The sequence below is a fragment of the Macaca fascicularis genome, chromosome X (genome assembly GCF_037993035.2).
Source record: "Macaca fascicularis isolate 582-1 chromosome X, T2T-MFA8v1.1".
Lineage (NCBI taxonomy): Eukaryota > Metazoa > Chordata > Mammalia > Primates > Cercopithecidae > Macaca > Macaca fascicularis.
In genome coordinates, this window is record NC_088395.1 from 142628455 (window position 1) to 142652520 (window position 24066).

The window sequence follows — 24066 nt, forward strand, 5'->3', positions numbered from 1 at the left end:
AAGACAGAAGTCTTTTTATTTCCACTAAGTCTTGAGATTACAGGATGTGGGGATAGGAAAATTCCTGGACAGAGTGGGCTTGAAGGGACCATTTTTTTTTAAAATCTGATTTGGTATAGTTCAGTAATTTTTCAGTAAGAGTTCCTAGGCCAGATACGTGAGTCCTATCTGGAGTGCAGTCTCTGCTTTTATAGGTTAATGTATATTTATCCACCAAGAAGGGTGTGGCCTATTAGGGCAGAAATATAACACAGATCACCCCATATAAAGGTCAGAGAGAAGAATGAAGCACATATTCAAAGAGAAGTCAGCTGTGTAGATTCTTCCTAGGTCCAGCATCCCTTTATGTGGCCCATCTACATGGCAGTCCTGGAGTTTCAGTAGCCACGCCTATCTTTATAACCCACCCACCCCCCTTTTTTTGTTACCTCAAGTGTTTCTATAACTTGCAAGAAAAAAAAAAAAACTTGAAAAAGACAGGTTAGAGACAGAGATGCTTTCAGATTACCTCAGTCACTAGGGAGTTATTCTATGAATACACAGGGAAATGAGAAAAAATAGGAACCAGACCTCATAAGAGACCACAGCATGGTGCAATTAGAACTGTCAGATCTCACGACCAAACAGAATGCCATTACAAGTACAATGTGTTTACTTCTCAACTCTACTGCCTAACTAATATGGTGACTCAGTGACTCTTCTTCGCTGCTTCAGCTGCTCCTCCGTGGGGAACTTCTCCATGGCAGGCCTCTGTTCTGCCTTTTACCTTCCCTGGGAGTATCTCCTTTTTTCTTTGCTACTCTGACTACATCTCTGTATGTTCCACACTCAAACTCCCTGGGAGAGGCTCTTACTGGCTCATTTAGTCAAATCCAGCCTAGAACGCAGAGCTACTCTGCCAGGTCACCACACAGGCCCTGGGCAGCCTTTGGGCCAGGATGGCTGTGTGACATGGGGCATAAGCATAAGAAACCCTTTCAGTCACCTGCTCAAAAGACGGTTGTAGTAGAGCGGCACTCAATGACATGTGCAGTAGGATGGTGTCACATATTGTCACCTATGCTGTGAACTCGGGAATGAAACGTGAGCTCAATAACACACTGCTGAAAACAGCTGTATGCTATTTTTGGATCCAGGAAAAAATATTTAGCAAAGTTTAAGTCTAATAAAACTCACATTACCTGTATCATAAAAATGCACACAAATTCAGTTCTCCGAGTTCCTACCAGGATGCGAACTTCATGAAAAAGAAATATAATTTAGAAAAACTAACCCAAACTATTAAAAACTATTGTTATCGTTGAAACCATAGATTCACACAGCTGGTACGTGGGGAGCCAGGATTTTCTAGAAGTAGTACTCAACTGCTATGTTTAGAAGTGAAGGTCACTGGAATAGTGAAATAATTTCTTCTGGGAAGGTTTTCCCCACCCTCAAGCCTGGGTTGTGATATTTATGGTTACACTAATGAGTTCCTTATTATTTTAAATGAATTAATATTTTTTAACGGCCGCTTTAATTTTTGTGCAGAAATATTGGTAAGTATAATCCACAAACGTTTTTTGGGGTCTTCAATGTTTTCGTGTAAAGAGGACCTGGGACCAAAAAGTTTGAGAACTGCTGTCCTCCAGCATCTCATATCTGTCATTTGCCAACCATCCTAATTCTGTCTCCCCTGAGCTGTGCCTGTCTTGTCGACTCCTGGGTCGCCAGAGCCTCGTGCAGAACCCTGCACTTAGTAGGGGCTGGATAAATACCTGCCCAACTTAAAAATATGGACCTTTTCATTTTCAGCAATGAGTGTAATTCCTGAAAACAAAGTTCTGTTTAGAACAAAAGTATGCTGTGTCTTTCTAAAACAATGACAAAGAAGCGGAGTTTGCCGGCCAGTAAAGCTGGTGTTTACACTGGGATGTTTACATTTATGTCTAAGTTTCAAGTTCGCAGCTCGAGCGCCACTGAATCCTGCAGTACAAGAGGCAGGCAACTGCAGCCCCTCCCATCCTTCCCATGGAGTCAAACTCCAGCCAGAGGAAGGTATGAGACCGATAAAGGAGAAGGCTGACACCAGAAAAAAAAAAGTTGGCCCTTTTACCCCTCATTCGTTCATTCATTCGCTCATTCCGCATTAGACACCAGAGCCGGTGCCAGGAGCTTAGGTCACCAAGAAGAACAATATCCGGTGTCCATCCCAGGGAGTCGGAAAGAAACAAGTAAAAGACACGGTTCCTGCGCGGGGGAGGGGCCTTTGGGCGAAGGAGGCGCGTCGTTTTCTCGAAGCCAGAGATATTTGTCCTGCCCGCCCCACCCACTCCCCCAAGATGGCGTCCTCGCGACACCCGCCCGGCCACCTCCGCGAGGGAATATTCCCACGCCTTCCTTCCGTCTCCCTCCCGGGCCGGCCGATTCGCCGGGAACCCCGCGGACCTCAAGGCCCTTGAGGCGTCAGGGGATCCCAGTGGCCCTCGCCCCGCCCCAAGGCCGAACCCGGTGGGCGTCGACGCCCGGCAGTAGCGCTCCCCCCTCTCCGGCGCCCCGCCTCCCCGGGTCTCGCGCCGCGTGCCGGCGTCGGCGCCTTTTGACGCCACAGTGGGCGTGTCGGCGCGACCCGCGACGTCGCGACGCGCCGACAATGGCGGCTGCGTTGGCCTGAGCAGGGCTTAGTTTACAAGTAATATCCTGACGTTGCCGAGGGAGCCGCAGTCGCCTTAGACCCGGTCGGCGGCGGCGGCGGCGGCGGCGGCGGCGCGCCTGCGCGCTCCCGCAGCGCCCTGGACCTAGCGGCGGTGCCGAGGCCCAGCGGAGCAAGCCAGGTGGGCGGCGGCGCGGCCGAGCTCCCAGCATCAGCGCGCGCGCGCGGTGGGCGGGCAGAGCAGGGGGCGGTGCGGCAGCCGAGCGGCCCCGATTTCCCGGGGACTGCTGGGGCGCCGCGGGGAGGCGGGCCGGGGGGCGGCGGGGCGCGAGCAGAGCGCGATTGACCTCCCTTTTTCTGCTCAGCTCCAGCGTCATTTCGGCCTCTTAGTTCTTCTGAACCCTTCTCCTGAGCTGAGTAGGAAACATGAGCGGCAGCAACTTGGATGGGAACGATGAGTTTGATGAGCAGTTGCGAATGCAAGAATTGTACGGAGACGGCAAGGATGGTGACACCCAGACCGATGCCGGCGGAGAAACCGATTCTCTCGGGCAGCAGCCGACGGACACCCCCTACGAGTGGGACCTGGACAAGAAGGCTTGGTTCCCCAAGGTAGGAGAGTGCCACGGGCGCCACTGCAGAGCGGGTCGCCTGGCCAGCCTCGCGGAGCACTCCTCTTACGTTTGCTTTGCTGAGATCCTTGGTCCTTGGTCCTAGCCCCCTTGGATAGCGGCGCTTCTTTTTGTTGTGTTTGTCGGGGCACCGATGTGTGAAGGAACGTAAATCTTTAGGGTGGTGTCTTAAATGTAATTTTTAAGTTTTTTCTATGCTTTATTAATCTTGTCTGTGAAGGTCACAGTTGGTAATTACATTGATGACTGCTTTTTATTGCGAAGAGGAAAAACACCAAGAGCAAATTTAGTAGCTGTCCATTTCTGGTAGCCGACCCCACTTGTCCTAGGAACTCAGATGTTTAGCTTATGTACTATGTGCAAAATGCAGTTTCTTGATTTTTTTAAAGTAGCTGTTTACATATCTTTACTAATTGAACTTTCTTTGCACCTTGCTTTACTTTCCTAGCAAATTTTGTCCCTAAGCATATATGTTTGAACCATATAACCACAGGAATAAGACTGGAGACGCACAGAATACAGATGGAAAATATCTGTGTATATTTGTTTGGAGTACTTGGAAATTGCTAAGTATTTTTATTTCAGCTTCGAAGTAAAATAAGTAATGTTAAACTTGGTTCTGTAAACTTTGTGGTAAAAGTGCCCTTTTAATCTGGCTCTCATGAGCAGGAAAGGGCACACTAGTAGCACGCAAATTGACTTGCAAGCCAATAATACAAAACCTGTCTCCATTGCGCGACTGGACGGCTGTTTTAAAAATTCTTTTGCAACTTTTCTTTCCCATTCTGTATTTGTATACATATTCCAATGCCTCCAGATTGTTAAAATTTACGATTTCACTTCTGTATTGGTAGTACTAGTTTTGAGTGCAGATTTGGTTTCTTCAGCATTCTGAATACTTTTAACAAAGGTGTGATAATGGATTAATGTGTGACTTTATCTTTTTATGTTATTGAAGCCCATACCTCTTCAAACTTTGGGTTTTACATTTTCCCCATTCCATGCGTGCCTAATGTTGATTGGTATGATGGTATAACTATATTTCTTTAGTTTTGCAATAACGCTTTTCCCCCAAAGGGGAGGAAGATAGATATGAGTTGGATTTGTCTTTAATTTGTTCTGTTACTAAAAGATAACGTCTTAATTTGTGATAAAGTTAAAATGAGCATTTAGTTTTACAGTTGTTAACTCCATTCTTTATATACCAAGTCAGAGTTCTGTTCTACGTGCTCTCTGCATACAGATATTTAAGTACTTATTGTACACGTATATTTGTGCATGTGTACAGTAAGAGAAAAGTGGATTCTGTGGTTAGATTATTCATTGACTGTTGGTTTTTATTGTTTTATTATCTGGTACTTCCTTTGTTGTATGTATTTGTAGCCTTAGTTAAGTAGACTGTAGAGAGGTAGTAATTTATAAATGAAACAACTAGAAAAGGTGCCAGCATCACTTAAAATGCTTTAAATCATATCTCAGACATTTGCATTGATCGTCTAAGTACTCGTGTCTTATTTTTTATCACCGCATGCACAATTTTCTATATAAGATGACTATTGCATTTATACTCTAATAACTACAACTATTATCCACAGAAACACTTCTGTTTTAAGTTGTGTAACCATGCTGTAAAAACAATTTAAACTTCTTATGGGTGGAAATAATTTTGAATTTCTCTGTCTGGGTCTGCTGAATTGCTTGTTTAGATCACTGAAGATTTCATTGCTACATATCAGGCCAATTATGGCTTCTCTAATGATGGCGCATCTAGTTCTACCGCAAATGTTGAAGATGTCCATGCTAGAACTGCAGAGGAACCTCCACAAGAAAAAGCCTCAGAACCCACTGATCCCAGAAAGAAGGGAGAAAAAAGAAAGGCTGAGTCAGGTAAGTGGTTCTGGCTTACAAATTTTAAGTGTAAAAATTAAAAATATGGGTGTGCATATGTACAGTTGCTTTTCCGAGAATTATAATAGCTTTGAAGGAATAAGGTGAGTTTTTTCTTAAAGGTGGTGTCAGAGTTATAAAGAATCAAGATAAACTGGCCATCATTTTTCCCAGATAGGGCTCTAAAACTAATTATTTGTCAAAAGATTTAAATCCTTTGAAAGCTGGGTAGTGATTTGAGTTAGTTTATCTTGGTCTTTTAAGAGTAAGAGAAAGGTCCTGGAAGTTTCAAGAAACTGCTGCTTTGTCAAGATTCCATAATATGACTCTTATCTTTTCTTGCAAGTGTTTTATTTATTTAATTAATTTTGATTTCTAGGATGGTTTCATGTTGAAGAAGACAGAAATACAAATGTATACGTGTCTGGTATGTATAACTTTTTAAACAAGTTTAAGGTAGGAAATACTCAATTTTGAGATTTTTCATGAAGTGATTTTGAGCTTTCAGTTTCTCCAGAGTCCATTTTTTATCATTGTGTCATTTTTTGTTCAGCCGTTTATATTAGTAAGGAATATGTGTGTTTATTACAGAACCAAGAAATTTAGTGTGTAACTTTGCATACCAACCTTTGGGCGTCATTAATGTAACTTATAGCAGTGTGTCCCTTCCCATTCAGTGAGGCCCTTAACAAAGCATAATTTTAATGTATATTTGAACACACAGAAATGTGAAATGTCTTCAGTTCTGTAAACGTAAAACTCTTACATATATTTAGAAAATCAACACTGCATTCACCTAAGTTATAGATTTCTAATTGATAGAATGCTAAGTAATTCACTTTCATTATCAATTATAAATGTTTTTTAATTTTTCTTAAATGACAGGTTTGCCTCCAGATATTACAGTGGATGAATTTATACAACTTATGTCCAAGTTTGGCATTATTATGAGAGATCCTCAGACAGAGGAATTTAAGGTCAAACTTTACAAAGATAATCAAGGAAATCTTAAAGGAGACGGTCTTTGCTGTTATTTGAAGGTAAGTTGTATGATCAAATAAGTTTCTTGTATCTTCATTTTTAACTCAGGAACCAGGGCTATAATTTCTATAGATGATAACCAACACCAAGGACTACTCAAAACAGGATATGAAGAAAACTGAAATTTCAGTTAGTACCTGTGTGTATCACATTGGTAAGATTATTTACTTGTTTTAAGAAAATTTATTATCAGGTTAAAGTGTTATATAAGTATGTGACTGGAGTGCTTCTTTTGTCTTGAAAAATTCTCACTGGAAAGATTTCTTTATTGATGTGTACAGTCAATTCAGACTACATTTTAAAAATTCAAGCAGAAAAAAAAGCCAGTGACATTTTAGTTGTCCATTGGAATGAATTACACCAGGGTTCAGCAAACTCCGGCTCTGTTTTGGTAAATACAGCTTTATGGAACACAGCCACACCAATTCATTTATGCATTTGTCTATGGTTGCCTTTGTGTTTCATTGATAGGGTTGAGTGATTGCAGCACAGACCTTGTGGCCTACAAAGCCTAAAATATTTACGAACTGGCCCTTTAACAAAAGGACTTTTCTGACCCTTTTATTAGACCATGAAGGAGACGATAGCTTAGTCTTACTCCTTTAAAATATTTTTTTGAATGTGAGAAAAGAGAGAGTGGTATTAAGAGAAATTTGCAGAACTGCATGTAGTCATAGTACCATAAATTACACAAAGAAACCTCAGTGCCAAAAGCAGCCATCATTCCTGGAACACCTGCCACCTTAGGAGCATGTGTTATACATTATCACAGGGTACAGAACAAATGATGACATGTACATAAGTCAAACCTGAAAATAATTACAGAGTAAAATCAAAATGGTAAAGCAAAAGTACAAACACCACAGATGTGTTGTGAGCATGCAGTATTCCAGTGGGATCAGAAGAGGGTAGGATTAAGGTGACAGCTTTTTGGGAAATAGGTTTTTGACCTGAATCTTAAACGTGATGGTAATGGGACATGAGCATGACCATTTTAGGATGGTAGTTTTGTAATGTTCAAATGTAAGGAGATTTGAGAGTTTTATAAGTTCTTTAAGGATTATTCAAAAATCTGATAACAGATTCTTAGGGAGTTCTGTTAGATGTTTAAAATTTTTTAAAGGAAAAAAAATAGAGTTTTGAGACCCATAGAAGTACAAGATTGTCAAAACAGTCAATTGAGTTCCAGGAAAATATAGTGAATTATTCCAGGACCTATATTTATGTGAGCAGCTGAGTTCAGTTATCCATTTTTGTTTTCTACAGGTCCTCTGATCTTTGACTCTGTTTGTATAGGGCTGATAACTGTCCTTTCTGTAAGACCCGGAATCCATACATGTATTTAATATAAAGTACAAGTCATCAAATAATTGTCTTCTGCTTCTCAGTGTATTGCAGACTTACAATTTAATGGATGAACCAAAAAATTAAAGTCTGGCTATGGTGTTCCCAGTTCCTTGAGTCATCTAGTCTTTTAAGTAAGAGTATTATAGGATTTTAAAAGAAATACACCTTAGAAATCATGCAGATTTGCCCCCTTCATTCTGCAGATAAGAAATTGCGGCCTCAAGAGACAGAATTACCCAATAATAACATAATTTACTGAACACCTACCATATGCTAGTCCTTATCCTTTCTATGCATTATTTCATTTAATTTTGTCAAGAACCTTGTGATGAAGGTATTAACTATTTCCATTTTACATATGACGATACTGGGGCTCAGGAAGCTTGAATAATTTACCCAAGTTCACACAGCCGGTTAGGGACAGCTGTGTCTCAAATGCAGGTGTCCTGGTTCGGATTCTAGAGTTCTTTATCTCAAAGAAAAAGATCTCATATATTAATACTGTATAAATATAAGAATTTAAATTATTTTGTGTATAATCATCATTCATCTAAAAAACTCCTGAACTTTTATTTCATTGTATAACTGACTATATTTTATCTTACCTTTATAAAGAGAGAATCTGTGGAACTTGCATTAAAACTTTTGGATGAAGATGAAATTAGAGGCTACAAATTACATGTTGAGGTGGCAAAGTTTCAACTGAAGGGAGAATATGATGCCTCAAAGAAGAAGAAGAAGTGCAAAGACTATAAGAAGAAGCTGTCTATGCAACAAAAGTTTGTAATTTTTTTCCCTTTTGAAAAGTTCTATATATTCTAGAGTATATGTTTGGTAATAGCCATCTAGTTTTATTCTGTCAAATGTGCCTACACATTATTTTAAAATAATTTCATTGGATCATCTGGTACTTCTAGCAATCTATACAATAGGATAATTTAGCAGTAGTGGGAATTTTAATTTTCCAGGGTGTTTATTTGTAATATAATAAGGGCTTCAATGAGCTAAGAGAAGCCATCTGTTTGGAAAACGTTGAACATCAAATTAAATAAGATAGTTAGGCTTATGTACCAGAACCATTAGTTTACCTTCTGTGTGGATTTAAATCACTTGTACCGGGGCTAAATTTTTATGTACAGGTTTGTTATAGGAATTAGAAATGACAGGATTTTATAATTGTATTTACTGTAGTTGTATGTAGTATATACTTAATGTCATCAAGTTTCTATTATTATTCTGTTTGTTTAATGTACTTTGCAATATACTAGTTTTAAAAAATTAGTCAAAATGATAAATACTTTTATCAGAGTAAATTCTAGTGACACTTCTAACACCATGCTTAAACTAATGAAATATCATAAAAGCATTTAGTTGTGATGTCTCATCGTTTTTACAAGAGTAGGTAAAATTGCTAACCACATATTTTTTAAACAGTATCAGTAAAATTTATGATTCTAACAGAGTGAGTAGTTTTACATAAAAAGTGCAGTTTGTTTTTTATAATGATAAAGTACCTAAAAACCAATACAATTTAAAAGTATTTTTTAGCCTCAAAGTGTATCCTTCTGAACTCATAAATACTAGGAATTAGAGATTTTTCAAGGGTCTCATTGGAATGTTTGTATAATCAGACAACAGTTGCCCTGAAAAACATTAAATCTGGGGATTTCAGATACTGGGGCCATTTTGCCTCTGCCTTTTATTTTATTTTATTCTATTTTATTTTATTTTATTTTATTTATTTGAGGCAAGAGTCTTGCTCTGTCACACAGGCTGGAGTGCAGTGGTGCAATGTTGGCTCACTGCAACCTACACCTCTGGGGTTCAAGCTATACTCATGCCTCAGTCTTCCCAGTAGCTGGGATTACAGACGTGCACCACCACGCCTGGCTAATTTTTGTATTTTTAGTAGAGACGCGGTTTCACCATGTTGGCCAGGCTGGTCTTGAACTCCTGACCTCAAGTGATCTACCCGCCTCAGCCTCCCAAAGTGCTGGGATTATAGGTGTGAGCCACCGCACATGGCCCCCTGCCCATTATTTTTATTTCAGAAAGTTTTCGGACTGGAACTGTGACTGAAATACAGTTTGTTGTTGTAAAATCCAGTAATTATTAAATATTCAATAAAGTACTGTATGAACAACTCATTTTTTTCTCTCTCCAAGTCTGAAGCAAAATTTACAGTTTGTTGTTACTGCTTCATTGCCTCAGGCAGTTGGATTGGAGACCTGAGAGGCGAGCCGGACCATCCCGGATGCGCCATGAGCGAGTTGTCATCATCAAGAATATGTTTCATCCTATGGATTTTGAGGTAGGAAGTGGTGTGCTTACTGATATAAATGCTGATAGGCTTTCTTTCTCTCAAGGGAGCCTGGAGCTTGCTTGCCCCATCTTTGTTATGTCACCTCCTACGTGTTTGTGCAGTGAGTAGTAAAGGAAGATGGAGCCAAGAAGCTACTTAAGTCTTTTGATTTCCCTTCCCTTTGTTTAGCCCAGTATTGTTTTAAAGTATATCTCAGATAAGACTGTTTAATAACCATACTGCGCCCCAAACAGCAGCTACTTGGTATGAGAAACCATTGAAACATATCATCATTAAAAGATTTATGGGAACTGCTTGTGGATTTTGAGTGCAGGCCAACAAGTATGGGCTGATTTTGGTGGGGAGTACCAGCTTCACAATTGTAAATGCAAACTTCAGCTTGGTACTAAAAGTTACAATGCTTAATGTCCGTGGAAAAGTCCAAGAACAGCAAGTAAAAGTGAATAAGTACATCTGTTATATATCAACTTTTTAAAATGATTTAAAAAGAATAAAGTGAATGGAACTGTCCTTCCTCCCGTCAAAAAAGTGAATAAAGGAGGAGCAAAGAACAAGGAGTTCTAAGGAATATTGTCCTCAAAGTACCTTGTGTTACTTTCTGCCTCTATTCTTATCTCTGTCTACTGGTGTAGACTGATTTTATTGTTAGTGGAGAAACAACTCTTTATTCTCTCCCTGGTTCTGAAATTAGTGATAGCAAGTTATACAGAAAGCAGATTATACAGATAGCAAATTATACAGAGAAAAATGTTCATAATGTAAACTTCCAGGTTTACAAATGATCTAGTTGTCATCAGTGCCCATTCCTGACCCTTTTGTGCATTTAAGCAGTCAAAATGATAATATAATTGTAGCTCCCTTAGCGAGGGCTCCACAACGGACAGTTCAGCTCTATCTCAATGAATAGTGTTGTGATTACTGTGTACCTATGGAGTTTGGGCATCTTTTGAGGCCATTGGAAAGATACGTGTGGTTTATTTATGAGATTGATTGATTGATGTCTCTTCTGACCAGAAATCTGGAAGAATTTTGAAATATAACAGTTTACAGTTGCAGTGATAATGAAATATGGTTTAAAAACACATGCACACCAGTTGCATTTTGAAATACTGTTTTTGCCAGCAATAACTTTAAAATAAACGCATAGAATTACAAAACCATTAGCTGGGCATGGTGGCGCATGCCTATAATCCCAGCTACTCAGAAGGCTGATTCAGGAGAACCACTTGAACCTGGTAGGCGGAGGTTACGGTAAAATTGCGCCACTGCACTCCAGCCTGGGCAACAGAGCGAGACTCCATCTCAAAAAAAAAGAACCAAAAACAAAACAAAACAAAACCAGATCATAGTCATTAAAGCAGCATATAAAATAAATGCATAGATTGATCACAATAGTTAGTCTGCTAAATACAACTCCGAGATTTCTATTATTTATTACATTTTATCCCCCTGCTAAATAAGTGATTTGTTGAACAGAAAATCAAACACCGCATGTTCTCACTCATCGGTGGGAATTGAACAATGAGAACACTTGGACACAGGAAGGGGAACATCACACACCGGGGCCTGTTGTGGGGTCGGGGGAAGGGGGAGGGATAACATTAGGAGATATACCTAATGTAAACGACGAGTTGATGGGTGCAGCACAGCAACGTGGCACATGTATACATATGTAACAAACCTGCACGTTGTGCACATGTACGCTAGAACATAAAGTATAATAATAATGAAAAAAATAAGTGATTTATTAGGTGGCATATTTATTTCTGTGACTTGAGGTCTTTGATTCACACATTTCATACTCCTGCCACTCGAGTGTGAATGTAAATGCAAACCTAATTCAAAGTATCTGGAACCTCTGCAAGTAGAAATCTGTTGTGTAATTTTATCTATTCTTGTTTCTGCCTCCTGCCTTGCTCATTGAAATACCTTATTTGAGTCTAAGGATCACCCTGGGCAGACTTAGCTTTTCCTAGCTTAACAAATATTCTTTCCCCAAGACCACATTTACTCTACCTTGACCCCTATATATTCCCTCCAGTGAATATTCTTAAAGATAGAAGTTTCATGCTTGCAAATTCCTGATTTTTTTTTTAATCTTCTTGGTTTAGTATAAACATTACTTTGGAGTTACAGAGCCTTTATGCTACCCTATTTTGTTGCCTTCATAGCATTTATTATTATCTGAAGTAATTTTGACTCGTCTACTAGAATGTGAGCTCCATGACACCCAGTATTTTGTCTACCTTGTTTGCTGCTGTATTCTCAGTACATAGAATTGTGCCTGGCACACAGTTGGCCCTTAATATTTATGTGATGAAGAATTGAAAGAATTATTAAATGAAACCCTTGTTATTTACAAGCCAGAGTCTTTTCATTCATCCGGTGGATAAAACATTTTCTCTTCAGCATCTTTGCAAATGAAAGCAAATTTTCTTTTTAGATGCTTATGCCACAAAGGATGGTAGGACATTGTTTTGGCAGTGGTGGAATTAGTTCACAAAGAAATGCTTGGTGATGCTATCCTTGTTTGCCCACCTTCATGGTCTCACATGGTCCAACTAGCTTGCCGAAAGCGTGTCAGCAAGAAGAGTGACAATCTTGCTTTTGTTCACTGTCTCTGAGCACCTGAACCTCAGTGTAGACCTGTGCTGTCAGATATGGTAGCCTTGTGTGGTTAAATGTAAATTAATTAAAATGAAATAAAATTCAGTTCATCACTTGTACTAGGCACATGTAGCTAGTAGCTACCATGTTGGATAATGCAGATATACAACATTTTCATCATCACAGAACCTTCTATTGGACAACACTGGTATAGACATTGTATAACTTTTGACAGAAGTGTCCAACAGGAAAACCTGCTTTTATTGCATGTTTTTTTTGGGGGGGAGGTGTTTGATTTGACTGAAGACTCCATATGAGCCTAAAGAACACACAGCAGCGTTGAGCTTTTTACTGGAAAACAAAAACTGAATTGTCAGGTTATCCTGAAGTATCTGAAAGGAGTCAGATTTTGGGTGGAGGGGTATATTTTGATTCCAAACAGTTAGAAGCAACATACCTAAGAATACTGTCTGATATCAGGGTAAATAGTGAAGGCTAGCTAACATTTTTAATGTAACTTCAGAGGGTCTTCAGTATTTAATTCAAATCCGTATTTTAAAATGCATTGCCTGGCAAATTTGAATACCAAGACATGAAGAGTCAAAACTCAGATGCATTAGCCGGGCGTGGTAGCACACACCTGTAATCCCAGCTACTCAGGAGGCTGAGGCACGAGGATCACTTGAATCCGGGAGGCAGAGGCTGCAGTGAGCCAAGATCGCGCCACTGCCCCTCCAGCCTGGGCGACAGAGTAAGACTCTGTCTTCAAAATAAAAAAAAAAAAAAAAAAGAAAGCAAAGCAGTGAGGCATTGGTATAGAAATAAAGGTGATGCCTACCCCCACCATGGAATCACACTTCAATTTAAAAGTTGTTACACATGTTGAAACAGTTTTTTTAAAATATAATCCTGATTTTCCTTGGTGAATAAAAGAGAGGTATTAGAAACAGTTTGTCAAATTCTTAAAAAGATTTTCTTGAATATTGGCTTTGTACAAAAGTCTGTGCTATTTTCTGTGAGGTATCTGAAACTCAATAAAACAAAGTTCCTGCCTTCTGAAAGCACTCACTCTAATAGGAGTTAACCCCCCCCCCCACACACACACACACCCCAAAAGCCATAACTTTTAGTCTCTACTCCTATTCTTCTCAGGTCTGATAATTTTGTATACAGCAGATTGGCTGCTTCTCCAAAACTGGGATTTATAAGTGGGGAAATCCAGAGTTCTGCCAACTGTAGTTTTAGAAGCCTCAGATTTATGCAAATGAGTACGATTTTATATTTTTTATTTTAAATCAGATTTCAGTAACTCCCTGCCAGCTTATTTTTGCTTTTTGAAGAACCTTATGGGAGGAAAGCCACAATTCTCTATAGTTCCTCTAGCTGATGAGAAAAATGAAAGCGTGTAAGAAAGATAGATGCACTTAAATGTTTCCTAGAAAGTATAAGTCACCTTCAATAGAAATTTATAGATAGGATATTTTCATTTATATTTGTATGTAGTTGAAATTCAAGCTGATAATGTAGCTTTTCCTGAGCCCCTTTTATGCATTGGTGCTTTGAGAGAGAGTTGTTAATTCCCAGAGGGAATCTTAAATCATTTTGTTGTTGTAGGGAGATTTCCACTTGAACTCTAGGCTACCAGAAACAGCAGTACTTGAATGTTCTTAATAGAGTCATAGTTACAAGAAAGCAACAGCTAAGAATGTATTTTATTGCATGCTTAATAACAGCTCCTTATTTGTATGGTTCTATTACAGTGTGGTAGGAGACAAGACAAACAGTAATCCTTATAATGTTTACTCTGTGAGTTCAAATAGCATCTTGGAAGCACAAAAATCAATCTTAGGACACTTAGTCAATAAAAGGGATGTATTACTCTCTCTTTCCATTACAACATTTCTGTAAATAGGAATGTATCGAAAACACAAAGCAAAGGGTTCTCATCAGCGTGATGTTGATGCCCATGCAGAACATAGGAATTAGCGGTCTGACTGAATATGCACCACAGGACTTCCGCCTTCTTCTCCTGCTCTGCCACTGTAGGCCCCTTCTGCTGCCTGCCATACTTGTCCATTTCCTTTGTTTAAAGCAGGGCAAACCTATAGGAGTAGCAGTGGATTTAGTAGTCTAATTTTATTTGATTATGAGTTTTAAAAAAATTTTATAGACTGAAAAACACAGCTCACCTTAAGCGAAACCTTTTTGTGTCTGTTGATTTATCAGAACAAGAAGTTGGATTCTCAGGATTTATAGTTAAAGAAGGGAGCACACCCATTTTCATCATGCGTATTTTTCAGGATGATCCGTTGGTGCTGAATGAGATCAGAGAAGACCTTCGAGTAGAGTGTTCGAAGTTTGGACAAATTAGGAAGCTCCTTCTCTTTGATGTAAGTTCATGGCTTGGACATACGGATCCTGAAGCAGTCATTCCTCCACCTTATAAGTTCTTCCCAGATGTTAGTATACCCCTGGATTTTAGATTAATGTTTTTATAGAGTAGTCCACTATCTTGTGATAATCATCTATTAGCAATAATGAGATGAACATGGATTACAAGCCAAGGATTTGATGGATTTGGTATGCCTTGCTTATTTTCCGTCATCATTACCCTAAAGTACATAATCAGGTGAAAGAGGGTACAAGAAAAATGTTTGAGATCTCTGGTTCCCTATTAGTCACATATTCTCCTCTTTGTGAATTGTTCTCATCCTCCATATTTGGAACAATCAGGGAAAATATTCTCCTGTGTATTTCCTCTTCTCACCCTCTTTTTACTTCCAAAATTGACACCCAGTAATTAAGAGTCACCATTTATTGCTTGTGTATTACAAGCTACTTTACATGTTATCTTACTTAATTCTCAAAACCCTTTGAGGCAGGTTAGCACTATTATACCCATTTTACAGATGGGGAAGCTAACACTTTAGAAATTGAGCACCTGGCCCAAGGTTGTTCATCTGGTAACTGACAGAGCCAGGATTTAATCCCCGGGCAATATGACTTCAGAGTTTACACTCTTAACAATTATACTGTCCTGCTTCTCATTAGACAGGGATGTCAGCAGAAACATTTCCAAGGACATTGTGCTTGGTTCTTGCTAGGTAAGATTAAGGTAAAGAAGCAGCTGACTGCATGTGACTGGCTGGGATAAAAGGGAAGAAAGACTTCATACATAAAGTCTTTTACTTCAGAGTATCAGAGAGAACACTACTACTTACCTACTTTGTGAAATGTATGTGTTTTATTTTTAATCTTACCGTTCATTCCTTTTTTTTCTTTCTTGTCTTTCTAGAGGCACCCAGATGGTGTGGCCTCTGTGTCCTTTCGGGATCCAGAGGAAGCTGATTATTGTATTCAAACTCTGGATGGAAGATGGTTTGGTGGCCGTCAAATCACTGCCCAGGCATGGGATGGGACTACAGATTATCAGGTAAATTCTGCAGCTTGTCAGGGACACACACATTGTTTCATTACCAACAAATACTGATCCTTCAGATCTAAATTTTGGGTTTGGTTTAACCTATTTAATGTAACAATGCTTCTTTTCTTTTTATTTATATGTTTTAATTTTTTACTCTTCCTCTTTATTATTTACAGTGCTTCTTTTAAATAATATTTTGCATTCAGAAGATAAAGAACTATTTGAGTTTTTCAGTTTATAAGTCTGAAAGTTTGAGGCTTGTTCAGAATAGTGATAAGAAAAGAACACATTCAACCAAATGTTACTCTTCCTTTGTATGCTGTGAAGTATGGACAGAGCTCAAATATTAACTTTTTAAGAGATGAGACATTTCTGCAGTACTGTGATATTTGGCCTTTATTCAAGTGATCTTATTTAAGGTCAACTCTAGTAAATCAAGATGTAAAGTTTTGAAAACTGAAGACAGGGAATTGCTTTCCTAAGAAGAGATGCTTTATAAAATTAAGGTTGTTTCATCAATATTAGATATGTTCAGAAAAGTAACCTTTTGCCTAAAACTTATTTTAATGGCAGTCTCCATTTATCCACAGGTGGAGGAAACCTCAAGAGAAAGGGAGGAAAGGCTGAGAGGATGGGAGGCTTTCCTCAATGCTCCGGAGGCCAACAGAGGCCTTAGGCGTTCAGATTCTGTCTCTGCTTCCGAAAGGGCAGGGCCTTCTAGAGCAAGGCATTTTTCAGAGCACCCCAGCACATCTAAAATGAATGCTCAAGAAACTGCAACTGGAATGGCGTTTGAAGAACCTATAGATGAGAAGAAGTTTGAAAAGACAGAAGATGGGGGAGAATTTGAAGAAGGTGCTTTTGAAAACAATGCTAAAGAAAGTAGCCCCGAAAAAGAAGCCGAAGAAGGCGTCCCTGCAAAAGAATCTGAAGAGGGCTGCCCCAAAAGAGGGTTCGAAGGTGGCTGCCCCCAAAAAGAGTCTGAAGAAGGCAATCCCGTAAGAGGATCTGAAGAGGGTAGTCCTAAAAAAGAGTCTAAAAAGAAGGCACTCAAAAATGATTGTGAAGAGAATGGCCTCGCAAAGGAATCTGAAGATGACCCCAACAAGGAATCTGAAGAGGAGGCTGGCCCCACAAAAGAGTCCGAAGAAGATGACTCAGAGAAAGAGTCTGACGAAGACTGCTCTGAAAAACAGTCTGAAGATGGCTCCGAAAGAGAATTTGAAGAAAATGGTCTCGAGAAAGATTTGGACGAGGAAGGCTCTGAAAAAGAGCTTCATGAAAATGTTCTTGACAACGAGTTAGAGGAAAATGACTCCGAAAACTCTGAATTTGAAGATGACGGCTCTGAAAAAGTGTTAGATGAGGAAGGCTCTGAGAGAGAGTTTGACGAAGATTCAGATGAAAAGGAAGAAGAGGAGGATACATATGAAAAAGTATTTGATGATGAGTCCGATGAGAAAGAGGATGAAGAATATGCAGATGAAAAGGGGCTTGAAGCTGCTGGTAAAAAGGAGGAAGAAGGTGATGCAGATGAAAAGCTGTTTGAAGAGTCAGATGAAAAGGAAGATGAAGATGCAGACGGAAAGGAAGTTGAAGATGCTGACGAAAAGCTGTTCGAAGATGATGATTCCAATGAGAAGTTGTTTGATGAGGAGGAAGATTCCAATGAGAAGTTGTTTGATGATTCTGATGAGAGGGGGACTTTGGGTGGTTTTGGGAGTGTCGAAGAAGGGCCCCTATCCACTGGCAGCAGCTTTATTCTCAGTAGCGATGATGATGATGATATTTAATCCCTTAAACTTGCTTTTTAGGGAGAGTCCTCCATCTACATTTGCCTGTGCTTCAGGGTAATTACTAGTAGTGTTACATGAACATGTGCATAGTGGTAGGATGCCATCAGATTAAAGCATTGAAGTTTTTCATTGTTACCTGTACCTAATGGTTTTAAATATATGTTAATTGATTGTTTAGTTAAAATGTCATAGTTACAATGCAAGTAAACTGGATACTTGTTCTTTTGTCAGATTTGTTAAATGCATGCAGAATAATATTTTTAAAAGCATTGATTGAAGTTTGTGATATTCATCAATAAAAAGTTGATAATACGCAGAAACTGAAAATTGGACTTGAGGTAAATTGCCTTGTAAATTCTTGATACCGCTTTATTTATACTGACGGTTGGCTTTTCTGAGGACTTGAAGAATCCCTTTGTAGTCTCCTTGCTTCCCGCTGGTAGTAGCACATATGTCTCCATTTCCTCTCTATAAACCAGAACATGTTCCTAAACTCAGAAAACAACCCTCTGGATTTGCTTTTTCTGCCCAGCCCTTGCAAATTAACTCTTGTTTGTTTTCTACCCTCTTTCCATTAAAATTGACTCTCAGATGTGCAAAAGTGAATTTCCTGTGGTCTACAGCTCCCATTATTATTAAAAATCTAGAGAACCAGATTAGAATTCTGCCTTGTACTGTTAGCCTCCTTGGGCCCCTTTAGAAGTTAATTCAAGTTAGAGGACCTCTTCCCAGAAAAAAATGGGGAGGTTCATGGATGCCCTGAAGTTGAAGAACTTCATGCATGCTTCAGTTGTTCATTTTTTTAGAATCTTAGTGCCTAGCACTGTGCAAAGTTGTGTAGTCCCAATAAAATTGTGGGTCTTTCTTGATTATGCTTTCCAAATTCAGTATTGATGAATTTACTTTTGATGTAGCATTAAGAAGCTGTTCTCAGAAATTAGAAGCATTAAAATAAACTGCATTGGTGCTCTTTCATTACAGTATCTGTAAGTGTAACCCTCTAGATAGAGAAGAGTTCCTATACTTCAAGTCTGTTTTTATTTTGAGAATTTTTTAGTTGATGTCTGGGATTTCGTAAAATCTTCAGGATTTTCACCAGGGATAAGTCAGTAAATGGGGTGAAGAAAGTTAAGTATAGAAAAATTGCAAACCAAAATAGTATTTCCTTTAAAGATAAGCCAGAAGCATTTAAACTTGAATTTATTGGAAAATTGGTTTTCTAAATGAAAGGAAAAGAATGCTTTACCTTCCATATACAGTGGTTAGAACGGATTACCCTACAACATAAATTAGCTCTGAGACCATTAGGAGAATTTATTTCATTCTTTACGTTAAAATTTATAATTTTGGAAATCCAGAATCTCTCAAAAGAATATACTATCCATCTAGTCTGTTGTTTTAGATACTAACCATTGCTTAGTAAAGACTCCCTGCCACAATTTTGGGATGGGAAATACATTAAAAATAGAGCAAACTTTCACTATTTGGTGGGTTTTGTCTAAAGTCATTGCCACCCCTGGCAGGTTAACCGTCTTCTGTGTGAACTCAAGTGTGTGTGTGTGTTCACGGATTTCAGTTATGCGATACTGTCCTGAATATTTTGACTTCAATTTGGTTGATACCACATACACAGGTTCTTTTCATATAAACACACTCGAAGTGAAAATCACAAACAGATGTAAAATGGTAAATAATTTATAAGGTGATATAAACAACAGAAATTAGAGTCATAAAGCACACATAGCTACCTGTTTACTAAGTAATCAGATTGTATTAGTCCTGAAAACTGAATTTAATGTGAGGCAAGAATACATCCTATTATCAAAAGAAAAATGGGAGCGGGGTGGATTTTAAGCCCAGCAATGCTCCACAATCACCTGACAACTACTAAGTTTAATGCTCCTTACAGCTATAATTTACACAAACTATTGGTACATTCTGTCCTAAATGCATAAACCAGAAGTGGCTTCAGGCGTAACTTTGAATGGCTTGAATGCCCTGCTGTCTGAGTCCACAAGTACCTTGTACAAAAGAACAAACATGAAACTTCATGTTAGAAAAAACTATTTCTGGTCTTTGCAATATTAATGAAATACTGAAATTATTACTGCTTTCTATAAAAGAAATGTAATAAGGGCAAAATTGGAGTAACTCAAGTACTTCCTTCTCAAGTAGTAATAGCTCTGGGCTCTTTGTGAAGCCCTGAGGAGCCAAATCCAGTTCATTTGGAAGCCACTACTTCCTTTTCAGAGTATAATCTGCTTTCTTGATGTAAATTATTTGGTCATTTCTGAGGCTTGGCAAGAAGGTAGGGATTAGCTAATATTCTGATTATGCCTTTCTCAATCATGTGAGTGATTTTTTGAAAAGTAAACCAAGTATTTCTATGTAATGCAGAGAAGTGCTCTTAATTAGTTTGAACAAAGCCATGGCCTGGAGAACAGTAGAAGGCTTATAAATTTGCCCTTTGTGAATATTTGTCAATTTTCTTATAGATTTTTCCTTATTGAATCTCTTTCAGATACAAGCTGTATGCCTTTCTTTGGATGGTAACTTCATTTAAAATGAGTTTGCTCAAATGATTTTTGCCTCTTACCACACCTCATTTACATGATGGGCTTTGTGTATATCTTTCTAGTACTTCCCTGATGGAAGAAAAACATGTTAAAATTATTCCCTTCTAAAATCACAAATTGATACTGCAGATAGCCTAAATTCGTGGATGCCAGTTATTACAGGGGACGATTGCTTGAGAAAAAGACTTCATGGTATAAAGTTGACTTTTAGCTATTCAGAGCCCCACAGGTCTATTTTACTTTCCATTTGAAACCAAGAAGATACTGCTCTTATGGTATGCCAGATGTATTACACTCAAATATCACAAACAGGTTGGCTTAGAAACATATTTGAGTTATCTATGAAACTTCAAGTCTGTGCTATTAAGATGCGCTGGTCATCCCAGGCTAAATAAAGAAAGCTAGGCCAGCAGTGGAGCACAAAGGTGGCTTTTTTTGCTTCCAGTGTTCTACTTTTTGCACCACTTCTTAATGTTAAATAGTAGTGATAGTATTAGAAGAGTCAAGCTCTAAGAACAAAAGACCTTTTGATTTGCCCTTTTCCAGGTTTATAATAGAAATTAGGCTTAAATAATGATAAACCTGCAACATCTTCATGTAAACATTTCTAGACTCAACTATGTGACTTTACAGTTTGAAAATGTGATTATCTTGACCCCTTCTTTCTTTTTTCGTATTTTTACAATACCTTTTAAGTAAACAGCATAAACTTTGTTTTTTAGGTGATTCTTAAGAAATTAGAGAATAGGTTAATAAAAATGTGTACAGCACTTGGATGCTTTTAATGTCACATTTCACTGGGAATATATTGATTATCATATTGAAATACTAGTAGTGTTAGGCTACTGATTTAGGCTACTGATTTACACTTACTATAGAATCTATTTAATGTGGTTCAATTAGCAAGTTATGTATTTGGCTAGTATGTACCCAATAATACGCTAGATGAAATGAGGCAGTGAAGAAGAAAGACAGCATTAGACATGGGCCCTCCTCAACTGGCAGTTGTAATGTCTAGATTGAGACAAGACAGCCCCCCCAAAAAAAAAAAACCCAAAAAACAAAAGCCATCAATCCAGCAATAGTGCTTCTAGAGCCTAGAACAGTACCTGGCACATAGTAGAGGCTCCATAAATATTTGTTAAATGAATTAATTTATCCCATGGATAGACTTACACACTCATTCATTTGACGAGGTTCATCACTACCACCTTGTCATTATTGTTGATTTCAATATCAAGGTAGTTGATTCTATTCTTCCACTAGTCTTTCCACCTCAGCAGCCCAACTCTTCAAACCAGAAATCTAGGAATCGTCTTTGATTTTTTCTCTTTCACCTCCCCATCCCACATTCATTTCCTGTTGGCTCAAACTCCAAATATATCCCAAATCTGAATACTTCCCATCTCTACTCCCACCACATTAGTACGAACCACCATCATCTCTCACCTGCTTGCTTAAAAAAGCCTCCAAGATGGACTCCCCCTTTATATTCTTGTCCTCTTCCAAATAATTTATACAACAGCCACCGAGATTTAAAGAAATCACTGCCCCAAATGCCCTGATGTTTTTCTATCACAATGCTTTAACAGTACTTGAAATCCAAACTCCCTCCTATGGCCTTGCAACAGGGCCCTGAATGATTTTGGCCCTGCCTGCCTCTCCAGACTCATCTCAAAACTTTGCCTAGTCCACCACTCTTCAGTCACACAGGCATTACTTCAGTCTCTCATGCCTACCTCAGGACCTTTGCACATACCTCCACCTGGGATGCTCTTTTCCCAGCCAAGGTGGGTCTTTCTCATCTTTCAGACTGCTGAATTATTACTTACTTAGAAATCCTCACTGTGGTAACCCATCACTCCTCCCCACCCAAATCTCCCTTGATGCTATTACTGATGAACCTTCTCAGAGCAATTATTACACTCTCAGATTATCTTGTTTGTTCACTTGTCTTCCTCTTGCTCCTCCTTCCACCACCCTAGCGGCATGCCAGTTCAAATAGCAGGCCTTTGTCCCAGTCTCTGCTGTAACTCCAGTGCCTGGAATAGTGACTGGCACATAATCGACAACCATTTTTTTTTAAAAGGTTGAGAATAATCATCATGAAAGTGTTGTATTATTTTAGGGGCTCCATGTTTTTAGAAGAATGTGAAGAACTTTGAGTAGGTTAAGGAAAAGGGAACATTCACAGCTATTTCTAACATAAAACCAATGAGATAAAATTTTGAAAACACGAGGCTCACAAGTAGAGTTAGTCACTGAGGACAAAAAATTCTATTATTAAAGATTTTTTCTTCATAGGGAACTGGATTTGAATAATAGCAAAATGTCTTGGCAAGATGTATTAAGCTTTTGGATAGCTAATCACTAGGGCTTCTCAGTGGGGAGCTTATGGAGTTCCTCATTTCTCTTACTAGATGTAAAAATGTCTTTCTTCAATGAATTATGTGAAATTTCTTTTGGAAAACCCCTTGGTTTGATTTCTAAAATGATTTGATTCTCTGATTTCCCTACACTCTTCTTCCCTGCCATCTTATTCTCTCTATCTGCTCTGTAGACAACAAGAAATTTTACCAAAATCATGCTATCTACAAACTTGTTTAGATCCCTTACAGCCTGACATTTATTATCTCTAATCATTAGAAAAGTATCTACATGTTTGATTAAAATGAAGAAATAGGAGCTCAATTCAAATGCAAATGTTTTATTACTGCAGGAGAGTAGGGAGTTGGGTCAATTGGCAATAAGACTATATTTCACTTATTTATTTACCAATATTTCTGTGACAAACTTGGTGTTCACAACACCAAGGTACTGAGCTTCATTCTCCATTCTACTTGGTATTGAAATCACCAAGAATGATGACAAGAACAATGGTGAAGTCAACAAGCCACTTCCAATGAATGACTGGGAGTGCGCATGAATATCCGTGGAGTACAAGAACAGGCCTGCAAATCTTAGAACTGTAGCCTGTTTATACCTGAGTTCTTGGGAGTTTGTTTATGAAATTTTCAGAAGTGCTAGTTAGACTGTTCATTGATACAATGGATACAGGCTGTGAGCCAGGCATTGTTCTAGGTCTGGGCATACCAGAATCAATAAGGGGGAACTGAGAAAAGATAGACAATATGCATATATTTTTAAAAGATAAATTCAGATGGTAAATGCTGGGAACAAATTCAATCACAATGATGCACTAGAGACAACTTGGGGGGAGAAAATTCTTAAGCTGGGGAGATAGAGTGAAGGTTGCTGAGGAGGTGACATTTAAGCCAATACCCAAATGATGAGAAAGAACTTGCCTGGTGAAGAGCTGGGGGAAAATGATCCTAGGCAGAGAAAACAAATGAAAAGACTCCGAGGCAGGAAGAAGCTTGGTGTGTCCAAGATCCAAAACAGGCCAGTGTGGCTGGAGCAGAGTGAGTGATGGATAGAGTGGTGGAAGATGAGGTTTAAGAGGTAATGCAGGCCAGACTGGGAAGAAGAGGGACTTGAAAGCCACAGAAAGAGGATGGTTTTTATTTGGAGTGTAATGGAAAGCCAACAGAGGGTCTATTTTTAAACAAAGCAGTGATGCAATCTGATTTATGTTTTAAAGGGATCTTTTTAACTGCTGTGTGGAGAATGAGCTAGAAGAAGGAGATTAGAAAGGAGACTATTTCAGAAGTCCAGGCAAGCAAAGATGGTGGCTTCAATGAGGATGGTAGCAATGAAAGTAGAGAGAAGGGATTGGATTCAGGACATATTTTAGAAATAGATATAACATGAGGGGATGAGGATGTTAAGAAGTTTGGATAT

General features: G+C 38.7%; 1 protein-coding gene across 1 annotated transcript; it reads left to right on the forward strand.

Annotated features, from left to right (window-relative positions):
- The first annotated feature begins 2610 nt into the window (after positions 1-2610).
- On the forward strand, positions 2611-18016 carry HTATSF1 (HIV-1 Tat specific factor 1). Its single transcript, XM_015444216.3, has 10 exons — positions 2611-2813; positions 2998-3244; positions 4971-5151; positions 5531-5578; positions 6037-6191; positions 8155-8318; positions 9751-9850; positions 14770-14859; positions 15765-15902; positions 16484-18016. Exons 2-10 carry the CDS (start codon positions 3059-3061, stop codon positions 17684-17686), a joined length of 2265 nt encoding a protein of 754 aa, XP_015299702.2. The 5' UTR covers positions 2611-2813; positions 2998-3058; the 3' UTR covers positions 17687-18016.
- The last annotated feature ends 6050 nt before the right edge of the window (positions 18017-24066 follow it).